This window comes from Cyprinodon tularosa, unplaced genomic scaffold (genome assembly GCF_016077235.1).
Source record: "Cyprinodon tularosa strain WSP-4 unplaced genomic scaffold, ASM1607723v1 ctg393, whole genome shotgun sequence".
NCBI classification, from domain to species: Eukaryota; Metazoa; Chordata; class Actinopteri; order Cyprinodontiformes; family Cyprinodontidae; genus Cyprinodon; species Cyprinodon tularosa.
The window spans coordinates 248,876-261,743 of record NW_024039111.1 but is presented as its reverse complement, the minus strand read 5'-3'; the positions used below and the strand labels follow the sequence as shown (position 1 = coordinate 261,743).

At 41.3% G+C, this 12,868-nt stretch overlaps 1 protein-coding gene across 2 annotated transcripts; it reads left to right on the top strand.

The window, feature by feature from the left end:
- Positions 1–574: 574 nt before the first annotated feature.
- On the top strand, positions 575–12,817 carry mcm7 (minichromosome maintenance complex component 7). 2 transcript variants are annotated; one of them, XM_038297658.1, is made up of 15 exons: positions 575–605; positions 5,674–5,753; positions 6,377–6,541; positions 6,628–6,752; positions 6,837–7,017; positions 7,089–7,226; positions 8,285–8,434; positions 8,542–8,656; positions 8,735–8,866; positions 9,029–9,112; positions 9,488–9,699; positions 9,781–10,046; positions 10,123–10,291; positions 11,651–11,760; positions 12,470–12,817. In XM_038297658.1, the coding sequence occupies exons 1-15, from the start codon at positions 575–577 to the stop codon at positions 12,693–12,695; spliced, it is 2,184 nt and encodes a 727-aa protein (XP_038153586.1). In that variant the 3' UTR covers positions 12,696–12,817. The 2 variants fall into 2 exon arrangements, with proteins under 2 accessions (XP_038153586.1, XP_038153587.1); XM_038297659.1 differs by lacking the exon at positions 575–605 and adding an exon at positions 5,001–5,137 and having other exon boundaries at positions 12,470–12,695.
- The last annotated feature ends 51 nt before the right edge of the window (positions 12,818–12,868 follow it).

Below are 12,868 nucleotides of genomic sequence, written 5' to 3'. Positions count from 1 at the left end.
TGTTTTTTATGGGGGGTGTATTTGAAGTGTAAATGAAATGTATTGGAAAAAAAAGTTTATTGTTTTACTATATTGGAAAATGATTATATATATATATATATATATATATATATATATATATATATATATATATATATATATATATATATATATATATATATATATATACATATAGTTTTGATCTTTTAAACTTAGGTTTACCAAAGCAAAACCAAGTTTTCAACAATAAACTTCCCCAGTGTTCTCCCATTGGAAGCATGTAGCGGCGTATAAAATCCTAATATCACATTTCGCGCCTGTTCCTGTGGTCACGTGACATCCTACCTCCTCCAACTTTCGCGCCACTCTCACAGCCCGCCCCCCTCCGCCGAAAGACGCAACGCGATTGGTCGCTGAGGATGTCAGAGTGGCGCCAGTTCTTGCAGCGCGACCAGGAGAAGTGCTGGCTGCATGTGAATGAATCCACAGCTTCGCTTTTAAAAAAGTAGTCAAAAACCGTTCACAAAACGCTTTGCTTCGGCTGCAGCTGAAAGTTTTTCAAGACTCCCTTCCTTTGACGCTCAACTCTACAGACATGGCTCGTAAGGATTATGCGGCAGAGAAAGGTAAATGTGATCTACAAACAACATGGCAGCAACAGGTTGCTCATAGTGAATACCCGTTAAAAATAGTCCTCTTTTTGGTGAGAGGGTTATAAAAATAAAATGATTGTATTAAATAGTCGAGTCTACGTCTGTTTAGATGAGTAACCAGTGGGATCCTGTGATAATATGCGCTTTTTTGAGAGATTTTTGTAGATTTCATTAATATATATATATATATATATATATATATACGAATGTAAGTAATTAAAATGACCTTAAGGGGAGTTTTTTTTTAACTTTTCTGAGTGTGATCAGCCCTGCTGTTAGTGGAGCAGCTGTGTGTGAGGCGCTGACTGCTCTGTGACCCGGATGGATCCTTAAACAAAGGAGCAGGCGCCACTCAGCAGCCACATGTTACACCGGAACCTCCCTTTACCGCAGCATCTCTTCTGGCCTAGACCACTTAAACCTTCCATAGCACAAACACTAGTTTTATTTAAGTGTATTACTATGGAACATCTGCAATGTGTGCAAATCAAACAGTCGATAACTTTACAAAGGCTGACCAACATGGCTTTAAACGCAGCAGATTGCCTGTTTATGCTGAATATTTCACTCTTCTAATCATTTTCCTGTATTTAAGGCTCCATAACTCGGTAGTGTGGATCAACACGCCTGGATGTGTCCTCTTGCGTGGCTAACCAGTGAGCTAACTGCTGCTGGTCTTCTTCTTCTTCTTATGAGATTTTATGGCGGTTGGCAAACTTGTGAAATGTGCATTACCGCCACCAACTGATATGGAGTAAAGCAAGGAAACAGGAAACGATTCACCCCCCCCAATAAAAAAAAAATAAATAAATAAAAAAATACCTGTGTAACTTAAACCCACATAATACTAAATTATACTAAATTACATTTGCCCGTATAATTTTAATTTACTCTAGGTCATCGTAACTCTGCCAGTTTCTGATGGTCCCATTGGTCTTTCCATCATGCTTCCAACCATCTCCCAGTTCATATCTTTAACATCCAGATATTTTTCTGCAGCCTTCACTATTATTTTGATTTTTCCTGTTTTTTTTTTTGTCGTCTGAGCAGTACAATTAATCACTTCCACCATGAAAAGAACAAAATTTGTCTTTTTAACAATTAGTGAGTCTTCATCAATTTTTGGAGATTTCTCTAGAGGTTTGAAATTTGCCGTGTGTTGAACTGTAGGTTTGGGTTTTTCTGACTGAGATGGGATCCTTTTTGCAGCTTCAGCATAAGTTATTCCAAGCTCAAATTTCATTTTTTTTATTTCTTCAGACCTTTTGCTTGCTTCACAGCCGCGATAAGCAGCAGTATGTTCTCCACCACAATTACAGCATTTTATTTTAGCTTCTTTTCCACATTTACCATATTCATGTTCTCCTGCACACCTTCCACACCTCTGTTTCCCTTTACAAACTGCTGCAATGTGTCCGAATTTTTGACATTTGAAACATCTCAATGGTGGTGGATTGTAGATTTTGACATTGTAACTGATGTAACCAATGAATACTTTGCCTGGTAATTGCTCTTCCTCGAATTTAATTAGTACAGATAAACTGTCAGATCTTTTTCCGTTTCTTGTTGTTTTTAACCGTTTTACTTCTTTTACTTTTGCACCGCTTATGTTTTCCAGAATCTCTTTTTCAGAAATTTTCAGAGGAACTCCTCCAATGACTCCCCTGCTGATCTTTTTGTTCTCCATTAGGCTGCACTGAACTCTTATCCCGTCAATTTTGTTAATTCGTATTGCTTTGCCTTGCTGGGCGCTGTCTCTGCAGTTAATTAGCAGGTCTCCACTGTACAGAATTCTGGCACCTCTGACTTCTCCAACAAGTTTATTGATGGTTTTTGTTAAGTGAACCGGATTCCAGTTTGTAAAAGAGTCTGCCTGATTAACGACTTTGAATATGACTTTGAATTCATTTTGTTTTGCTGTGGAATGTATGGATTGATCATCACTGGATTGTTCTGAACTAGATTCCCCTTTAACTGATCTCTGTTTTTTCCGCTTTTTCTCATTTTTTGATGCTGCTATCTTCCAACCTTCATTGTCACTATTTCCCTCTTCCATCCCACAAGAATCGCTTCCTGTTTCCTCACTACTCACGGCCCAGGACATTTCTCCACAAGCAGAGCAGCTTCAAAACACGCGCCATGCACCAAACGACCAACGTCTCGACCAGCAGGATCCACTGCTGCTGGTCGATGAGCCATTTTGTATTTAGCGCTGCGCTGCTGGCGGTGTTATTAGGATCAGCAGCAGAGTTCAACTATTTGATCCGGAAAATGTTTCTGTATCACAATACTGGGTTGAGTTCAGCATAGGAAACGGTCTTCTATAGGCATTTATACGTTATTTAGTGTTATTAGTCAAAACAGACACTGTTTGCTACAGGCTCAGATGACTGGACTGAAGTTGGCTTCCGATTCGATGCTTCCGGTGAAACTTTAAAGGGCTTTCAGGTTTTATTTATCAGTAAACATCTATGTTCAAACTGTCACTTTTTTCCCTACACAAATGATGTGGAGCCAAATAAAGCTCTAGTTTAAATGTTCTTAAGTAAGTGCATTGCCCTGTGCTGTTAGGTGATGATTTTATCTATTGTAGAAGCATTTTCTCCAGTTATTTAGGGAGAAATATGGTGGTGATTTTTCTTAACAATTTACATAAATTTGATAAGGTGGTAGCTGGGTTAGTTGTTTTTTTTTTCCATGACTAATGGAGACAGATTCACTGGAATTACTCCAATCTTTATATTTATCTGCATCTGCATGATCAATAAAGCTCATCTAATCTAAGACTTTCTAATCTACACCGGTGTCTATTGGAAGAGATTTGTTTTGTTGACTGACCACTTCTTTAAATTGTGAGATTTTACTATCAGACCAAAATAAGAGTTCTGATTATTTATTTATTTATATATATATATATATATATATATATTACAATTCATTATAGAAAATCAAATAAGAGCAGTTTTTAAGATGCCTGTGAAATTTCTCTTAGGTGGCTGGAAGTTGATGTTCCATCCGTGTGTGTTCTTTTTTTTTTCAAGCCTTTGTGCTTCAGAGGGGCTGAAGCTGCTACAGTCAGAAGCTGCGCAATGACCAGCGAATAGATGAGCGATGAAATTAGCTTAACCAAAGGACAGGCTATTTTCTGTCTGTGTTGTAATTAGTGTGGATTATCACTTTAGCCAAAAAAAAGAAATATTCTATTAGTCCAGTATTAGTTTTGACTGACCATTTCCAGGATTTATTTGATATTGCTTTCGAAATCAAATGAAGCCATGTTTTGTGACTTTTGTAAATGTAAAATAATGTAAATTCCTTTATTGTCCAACAATGGGGAAATTCACTCTCTGCATTTAACCCAGCCCCTTGGGGAGCGGTGGGCTGCCATTGTGCGGCACCTGGGGAGCAGTGTGGGGTTACGGGTCTTGCTCAGGGACCCAGAGTGCAGGCTGTGGGGATCCCACTGGGTACTTGCAACCTTCTAAAAGCAAAAGCGCACTGCTCTAACCCACTAGGCCAAACACTCCCACGAAAAGATTTTTGTGAATAAAAGGACAAAATATTAAACCAGACATTCTTTCAAGTTCCTTTTTTATTTAGACAGAGCTGCAGCTACAGATATTTTTAGTAAATGTTTTGAACCTATTGCACATTTTGATTGAAATGTTAACCATGTTCCTAAAAGTAAATCTAAAGCTCTACCTGGACTCTGTTTGATAATTAAATCACTAATATTAATCTGATAAATAGTTTTAATCCAAGTTTAGACTCCTAAATGGAGCCCTGCTCAAAAATAATCAATTTCTAGTAAGTCAAATCTGAATCCATTATTCTACTTTGTCTTCTTTTTTATATACAAGAATTCCTATTGTGTCAAATGGCATGCCAAAATCAAGAAGTGATTGAATTATTTGTAACCAGGTCATTCTTTACAAACATTTATAGACTTGAAAGTTTTTATTTTTAGTTCAACCTGTTATCGGAATCTGTAACCAGTGCAGAATAATTTAGTTTAGGGCAAATAAAAATAATGATTTTTTTCCCTTTTTAAACTACAGCTGATTGCGAAAGAGATAAAACTAAAAACGGGCTAACACTTTGACTTCAGCCTACTAAATACTCAGATTAAGCCATAATTTCAATTAGAAGCCTAATTTCTCCTTAAATTCGGACACGGTGCCTGGATTGAAGCAGACCCGGCTCCTCCTCCGAACAAAGCAGCAGCATCAACCTGTAGAAACCTAAAGTCTCATCCATCCAGCTGTTAGAAACCTGCATTATTAAACGTGAGCGTATCCTCCTCTGTGCGTGGATCGCTCTCTGCTCCAGCAGAAGATGGCTGAGCTCTGAAAACAACAACCGGTTCTGCTTTTATGCGCGGAAGGATCGCGGAGGGATACCACAGTGACGGGGCAGAGAAGCCATGTGCTGCTTTGTTTACAATAACATCCTTGAACATGGAAATTAACCAGAAGCGCTGGCCGTTTTCTACCGCGGCGTCAAAAGTAAGTAGAGTATTTAAAGAGCCGTTCAAGTAGCTGTTTCCTTCACCTCAACGCGGAAGTGGGGATTGTTTTTAGTTGCAGCTCTTTGGAGAAGTGAGGGGATATTTCCTTAAGAGAAAACGGGTAGTGGAGCGCGCGCCTGTTGTTGTATTTACCTTCTCAGCCCGGAGCGATCAGCGCTGCAGCTGCTGCTTATTTCGCTCTAAAACTCTGATAGGAGGTCCGCTCCAGCTGTAATATGCTTCATAATGTGCAGCAGCGGCGGTTTGTGCTTTACTGTAGCAATAGTGACTCATCGAGAATACAGGATGCCATGTTACTCAACAAAGGGGTGGGGGGGGGGTGGGGGGTGCAGGACAACAAATGAGCTCTCAGCATGAAGGCCCTCTGCTGTTGTTGGGTTTTAGGTATTTCTGCTGCTTTAAACACAAATTGCTTCTCTTCTGTGAGTTAGATACAATAAGGTAAAATGTCTAGTTTTGTTTGCTGTTTTTTTTTTTTTTTTACTGAAGTGGATCTTTTTCTGTGTTTTGCAGATAAATGCAAAAGGTTTTTGCAAGAGTTTTACACAGAGGATGACAATGGGAAGAAAGTGTTTAAATATGGAGCACAGCTGGTGAGTATATTTAATAAAATGTGGTATTTGTTAAAAAGTAAAAGTGAAACGGGTTTCATTTTAAGTTTTGTATCTGTGTTCCAGTAATTAAATTCATCATTGCAGCTTTTCCTTTTTTATTTTATCCATACCATATCCATTGTGTACTTTGATTTTGCTTCTTGAATTTGATAAATATTTAATAGTGGGAAGGGGATTCTTTCTGAATTGTAGCATAAACAGCAAGGATTTTGACTGTTTAATTAAATAATTATTTTACTACATTTATAAAGATATGAGATATTGTGGTGGTTTGTAAGAAATCCTAAAAGGATTGGAGAATCTAGTGTTGGTCCATAAAAAAAAATAAAATAAATGAAATCTTGTTTTAGGTGATATTCTCTTAAGAGTATAGTATACTTATAGTATTTCTTTTTTCTGTCACCTTAATCCCATAAATACAAATTGTTTTTAATAAGTCATATTATTAATCTTTGTAATTTTGTTAGAGCACAAGACATTTAACTCAATCTAATGTGAGACAGAACATCACAGTGGATGAATGGTAGTGTCTCTGTTGGAAGCGCCAACCAGTCTAGATGGTGTTTGTGTTTTTGGACGAGTCTAATTGCTGGTCTGCTCAGGTGGCTTTGGCTCACCGGGAGCAGGTCTCTCTCTTTATTGAGCTGGACGATGTGGCAGAGGAAGACCCTGAGCTGGTGGAGAGTGTGTGTGAGAACACCAAGCGTTACACGGACCTGTTTGCTGACGCTGTCCATGAGCTGCTGCCAGAATACAAAGAACGAGATGTAAGCAGTTAAAAAATAAAAGCCATGCATAACAAAGAATTTTACATCAAGCTAGTTGTGCTAATGTGTTTTTTTTTCTCTTTTAGGTGGTGGCCAAAGACTCTCTGGATGTGTATATAGAGCACAGGTTGATGATGGAGCAGAGGGGGCGTGACCCTGCTGACACCAGGAACCCCCGTAACCAGTACCCACCTGAACTCATGAGGAGATTGTGAGTTGAAACATTTTTGATTGTTTTTTTTATGCAGAACTGATGCTGATGATCTATAATCTTTATTTTCTCCTCCATCTACAGCGAACTCTACTTTAAGGCTCCCAGCACTTCTAAGCCGAAGGTAGTGCGCGACATCCGCGCCGACAGCATCGGCCACCTGGTCGCAGTTCGAGGAATCGTGACCCGAGCCACCGAGGTGAAACCAATGATGGCTGTGGCTACGTACACCTGTGACCAGTGTGGGGCTGAGACATACCAACCGGTAAGACTCCTACCGCCCACATGTAGGAGCAACATGGACAATAGATCTAAGAGCTGCTCTGTGTTCATCAGATCCAGTCTCCCTCCTTCATGCCTCTCATCATGTGCCCCAGCCAAGAGTGCGTCACCAACAAGTCTGGAGGACGGCTTTACCTGCAGACCAGAGGCTCCAAATTTGTCAAGTTTCAGGAGCTGCGAATCCAGGAGCATGTAAGCTATTATAGTTAGATTGGCTTCCTGTAACTCTATATCTAAGTTTTTTTGAACATATGTAAATAAACTGAAATTAACAGTAATGAGTTATTTCTTTGAGTGCTTCATGCAGTACTGGTTAATGTCTACTAAATCAGTTGGGTATATATCTATACTTGTTAAGTTTGTGGTTCCCTAACCTTTTACATTTTAGTTTTGTATTTCTCTTTTGTAGAACGTATTTTGTTTTGTTATGTATCAATTTTTGAATCAAGTTTTTTACACTTGAACATTACTAGTTTTTTGTTGTTGTTTTTTTTAGCTTCTCCTTCTCCTACTGCTGCTCTAATTAAACTACTAGTATTCCAAAAAAGGTTAAACAATCCACTGGACTTAGTTTCCATGTTTGAAGAAGTTTCGCTTCCCATCCAGGAAGGTTTTTCAATTCAAAGTGTCAGAAATAATGTTGCATTCAAGGCTTTATGGAGTGGACCAAAAACACTTTGTTTTGAACCAGACGAGCGGGTCCACCCCTCTGGAATGAGTTATTTGTTGGCATGTAATACCCGATACCTGCCTATGTCTCTGAAAGGGGGTCGGTAGTGTTATTAAAAGCAAAAACTGTTAGGAACCGATCGCAGAGCCCTGTGGTACTCCAATAGTGCATGCAGTGAAATTTCAGCAGTATTTATAGATACTCTTTTCTCTAATAAGACATTTTAAGTCACGCATTAAACTTTAAGTAAACGAGGTGCAGCTTTTATCCGTCCGTGAATACAGCTTATCTATAAATAGTCCTTTTCTGTATTATATCTCAAATTTTATTAGCAATAATCAATAAGGTATCAAATCTATCTTTTGCATTTCTTTGTCTCTTTATCTTTGACTATTGCCATTTCTGCTGGAACCAGGTAACCTGAACTAGGATGCTGCATTTTCTGGTTAAAATAATCAGGTTTTTAATAATGGAGTGTAATATTGTGTAATTTAGACCTCAGGAATATGAGGTCCGTCTCTAGATGGAGAACAGGTGTTTCTCAACACCTTCCGCTCATTCGCTGTGTTTTGTTCTACAGAGTGACCAGGTGCCTGTTGGAAACATTCCCAGAAGCATGACGGTGTACGCTCGTGGTGAAAACACACGCCTTGCTCAGCCTGGGGACCATGTAGCCATCACTGGGATCTTCCTGCCTCTGCTGCGTACAGGATTCAGTCAAGCTGTGCAGGTAAGCTCCTGCTTTAAACCATCATTACAGCACTTTGTTCTCCATGGTCTAAAAGTTTCCTTTTTTTTTTTTTTTTTTTTTTACGAATTTAAAAAATCCTTTTTTAGGGACTTTTGTCAGAAACCTACCTTGAGGCTCATAGCATCACACTCATGAACAAAACGGAGGATGATGAGCTTGATAATGAGGAGCTGACTGAAGAGGAGCTTCGCAGTATCACAGGTCAGGATCTGCGTTGGGTTTTACGGCGGCAGTGCAACATGTCTTCCCTAAAGCTAAAGCTCCTGTGTTTGGCTTCAGATGAAGGATTTTATGATAAGCTAGCTGGCTCGATCGCACCAGAGATCTATGGGCACGAGGACGTGAAGAAGGCACTGCTCCTCCTTCTGGTCGGGGGAGTGCAACAAGCACCAAAAGGCATGAAAATCAGAGGTGAGCAGAAACTGAACTATCTGATGATTTTCATGAAATAAAACAAGAATACATTTAAAAAGTTTCAGGGTTTTTTTTTGGTTTTTCCTCTTAACATAATTACCCTCATACAGAGTTGAAATAACAGCGTCACTTTTCCTGTGTTTCGCTCTGTCCCTGAAGGCAACATAAATATCTGCTTGATGGGAGATCCAGGCGTTGCCAAGTCCCAGCTGTTGTCCTACATCGACCGCCTGGCTCCAAGAAGTGAGTCCCATCTCCTGTTTAATATTTTATCTCCACTTCCCATTAAGGCATGCAGTGAAATATTAACTTGTGGTTTTTGCTGCTTTTCCAAGTCAATCTTTGACCACTAATGAGCAGAACTATCAGAAACATAACTCATTACACACATTTCAAACAAATCAGTCTTTATTAGGATTTGGTTCTTTACAGCATTAGATTTTTTGAAAAGTCTTTCTCTGTGTAGCTCTTTCAGCCAGCTGACTAGCAGTATGTAGGGGAGGGGCAACTTGAATTTTCTTTAAAGCAGTTTTAACAGGATGATGGACATTTGTCATCGGTAAATTCTCCCTTCAGTCTTTTCAGTGTTTCATTTCCTGCTCTCTGTTCTGGTTTCAGGTCAGTATACCACGGGTCGGGGGTCGTCCGGCGTCGGTCTCACTGCTGCAGTAATGAAAGACCCTCTGACCGGAGAAATGACTTTAGAGGGCGGCGCCTTGGTGCTGGCCGACCTGGGCGTCTGCTGCATTGACGAATTTGACAAGATGGCCGATGCTGACCGTACAGCCATCCATGAGGTCATGGAGCAGCAGACCATTTCCATCGCTAAGGTACGGCTCCCCACCAGACATCCACCAGGGGAATAATCCAGAAATGTACGTCTGTCGAGTTTCTAATGCTGCTCTTTACAGGCCGGCATCATGACCTCCCTCAACGCTCGCTGCTCTATCCTGGCCGCTGCCAATCCCGCCTACGGCCGCTACAACCCGCGGAAGAGCATCGAGCAGAACATTCAGCTGCCGGCCGCCCTGCTGTCACGTTTCGATTTGCTCTGGCTCATCCAGGACAAACCGGACGCAGACGCCGACCTGCGTCTGGCGCAGCACATCACCTACGTTCACCAGCACTCCCGCCAGCCGCCCACTCACTTCACCCCCATCGACATGAAACTAATGAGGTATTTCCTGCAGCAAGGTCACCTTCCATATGTAGGTAACATTAGCTAAAAATGTGACTTAATTTGTTCACTTCAGGCGTTACATCGCTCTGTGTAAGAAGCGCCAGCCCGTCGTACCGGAGTCACTGGCCGATTACATCACTGCTGCTTATGTAGAGATGAGGAAAGAGGCCCGAGTCAGCAAAGACACCACCTTCACCTCTGCTCGTACCCTGCTCTCCATCCTACGCCTCGCCACTGCGCTGGTGAGGATTGCGATCGCACTTGTTGGACATTGTCTTGCAAAAATAATTTCATGCAACATAATTTGGTTCTGCGGATTTTTCAAGTTTTTGGTCATGTGTGCGATAAAGTGCTTACAGTGCAGGTAGTGATGATAACCTGGTCTACTGCAGTGTGAGCACTTCTTTCTCACACTGGACAAACTCCTCAGATCTCCCTGAATACCCACTATGACAGCGTATATGGCTAAAACATAAGGAAAACCATCCACAGTAGATATTTGCTTGCTTTTTGCCATTGATTCTCCAGGAATCCCTCAAACTGAACATGCATCTGGAGGAGGTGGAGAGGAAAAACTCCCTTTTAACTGGAGGAACCCTTCAGCAGAATCAGGCTCAATGTTAGTGGCCATCTGCTGAAGCCAGTTGGAGTTCAAGGAGACGGAAGCAGACACACAAACCGAACATAGGGGACCTGATCTATAATTACTTTTTGTTAGAAATGGTAACAGTAAACTACTTCCACAGGTGGCTCTGTCTAGGAATGAAACGGCTAAGCAAGCATGCCCAGTGACAGTTTCCACTGGCAGCAGAAAACCAAAGATGAGTCAAGTAGACCTGAAATTGATTAGATTTGTGTCCCTGGTCTACATTTATGTTATAGATTGAAGTTTATCCTGATTCCAAAAGTTATTTAGAAATGATACATTGCTGAATTAGACAGTAATTACATAATTGTTGGATTATGTTTATTTAAACTGGTTAGTTCCTACAAAACTAGAAGAAAAAAGTGTTTGTAAAAGTTAAGTGTAACGGTTGTGATGTTTTCCAGCCCATCCTGCAGCGGTCTGCCTCTGGTTGTCAAAAGTGCTGTTTGTGCAGGTAGCGTTCATCAATCTACTGCAAAACCAGCACTTCAGGCAAACAGGTGGTTGCTGTACTGCATGCAGTTGCCCACAAGGTGGCACTCTGCTGCCAACAGAATAGCTGTGTTCCTAACATTTTTGGTTTTGGTGAACAGCTCTGATGTTTTATTCCTTCAGAATCCTCTGGTCTGGTTCTGGCCAGCTTTGCTGGGTGGGCAGTCAGCCTGTGTTCAATCAGAGCAGCTGTGCAAACCCATGCAAAACTGACCATGGCCAGCGCAGTCACGGAGACGTCAGACCTTTATTTTTGTGGTTTCTGCTCACCACTTGTGGAGAGACTAGCTGGTTTTGAGAGGCGGAGACTTGGGCAATTGCCGGCCATCCCAGAGGGCATTGCACTTGTCTCGGTCTGACAGTGCCGGCACAGCGCAGCCCACACAGACATGGATCCAGATGAACGCTTTGAAGTTGCTTCATTTGCATCCCTCTCTAAATCACTTGCACCCCACCTCCTCAGACCCGACTTCGGATGATGGACACAGTGGAGAAAGAAGACGTGAACGAGGCGATGAGGCTGATGGAGATGTCCAAGGATTCCCTCCAAGCTGACAAGTCCAGCACTGCCAGGTTGGTGTTGGATCCTAATGACTGGGATCAGTTGGCTCCATGTGGGATGTGTGCTGGCTCAGAGTCTGCTTTTATGGTCTTCTGGTGTTTTCATCACAGTTTGTGTTGGAGGAAGCTATAAAACCTTTCTGGGTTTATATGGAGCTCTGTTCATGGAAACGAGCAACGTGTTCACACTCCGTCATGCTTGTTCTGCACTCTGAGCTCTTTCAAAATAGAAAAAAAAATGTTTTGTATTTCTGTTGGGCGGAAAAGGGGAAACTTTTAGAATCTATAAATCATAGGTACTTTATAGTTTTCTCTGATCGTGGATGCAAATTTATACCAATTGTTTGAATTCTCTGGAATTATTACATTTAATTTTACATTTAATATTCGCTGTGCCACTAGCTACATTTTAAGCAATACATTTTTAGTAAACTGAGGGGTAATTGTCCTTTTATCTAGAAAAAATGTAGAATTGTAACAAAAGCTCAACTAAAATTAATATTAAGCTGTAATAAACCAGTAATGTGCTCTGCTGTGCTTCGTATCCTTACAGAGCCTCAAAGCTCCTTGTTTACCATCTCCTAGTCTAAAGAACTTCCATATTTTTTATCTTTTAAAAGCATTTAAGCTCCTGGTTGTCTTTGTTGATGTTTTATAAACGTATTAAGATGGGTTGCTTTATGATTCTGGGATAAAACTAACATCTAAACTCCTCTTTTAGGACCCAGCGCCCAGCAGACGTAATCTTCTCTCTGGTGCGTGAGCTCGCCACAGAGGGAGCAGCGGGCCGCGGGGGATCAGGTGGCGTGGTCCGCATGGCCGAAGCAGAGCAGCGCTGCGTCTCCCGCGGGTTCACTCCTGCCCAGTTCCAGGAGGCGCTGGAGGAGTACGAGGAGCTGAACGTGTGGCAGATCAACCAGGCCCGTACCAGGATCACCTTCGTCTGAACCATCCTGGATCCGCCTTCCACCAGGATCAGCTGTGGTTCCTCCCTCTCCTTTTTGTAACTTAAGTCGGGCATAACAAGGACTTCCTTTTACTTTCATGCCTGAGTGTTTCTCTGCTCTTTGGGACCCATTGCTTTATATGTTCAGGAAACCTGCTCTCTATTAAACTGCCT

Coding starts and splice junctions, on each gene's coding strand:
- mcm7 (XM_038297658.1), top strand. CDS start 575: ATGGCTCGTAAGGATTATGCGGCAGAGAAAG. Junction 606..5,673: donor GGATTATGCGGCAGAGAAAG/GTAAATGTGATC, acceptor TGTGTTTTGCAG/ATAAATGCAAAAGGTTTTTG. Junction 11,761..12,469: donor GACAAGTCCAGCACTGCCAG/GTTGGTGTTGGA, acceptor CTCCTCTTTTAG/GACCCAGCGCCCAGCAGACG.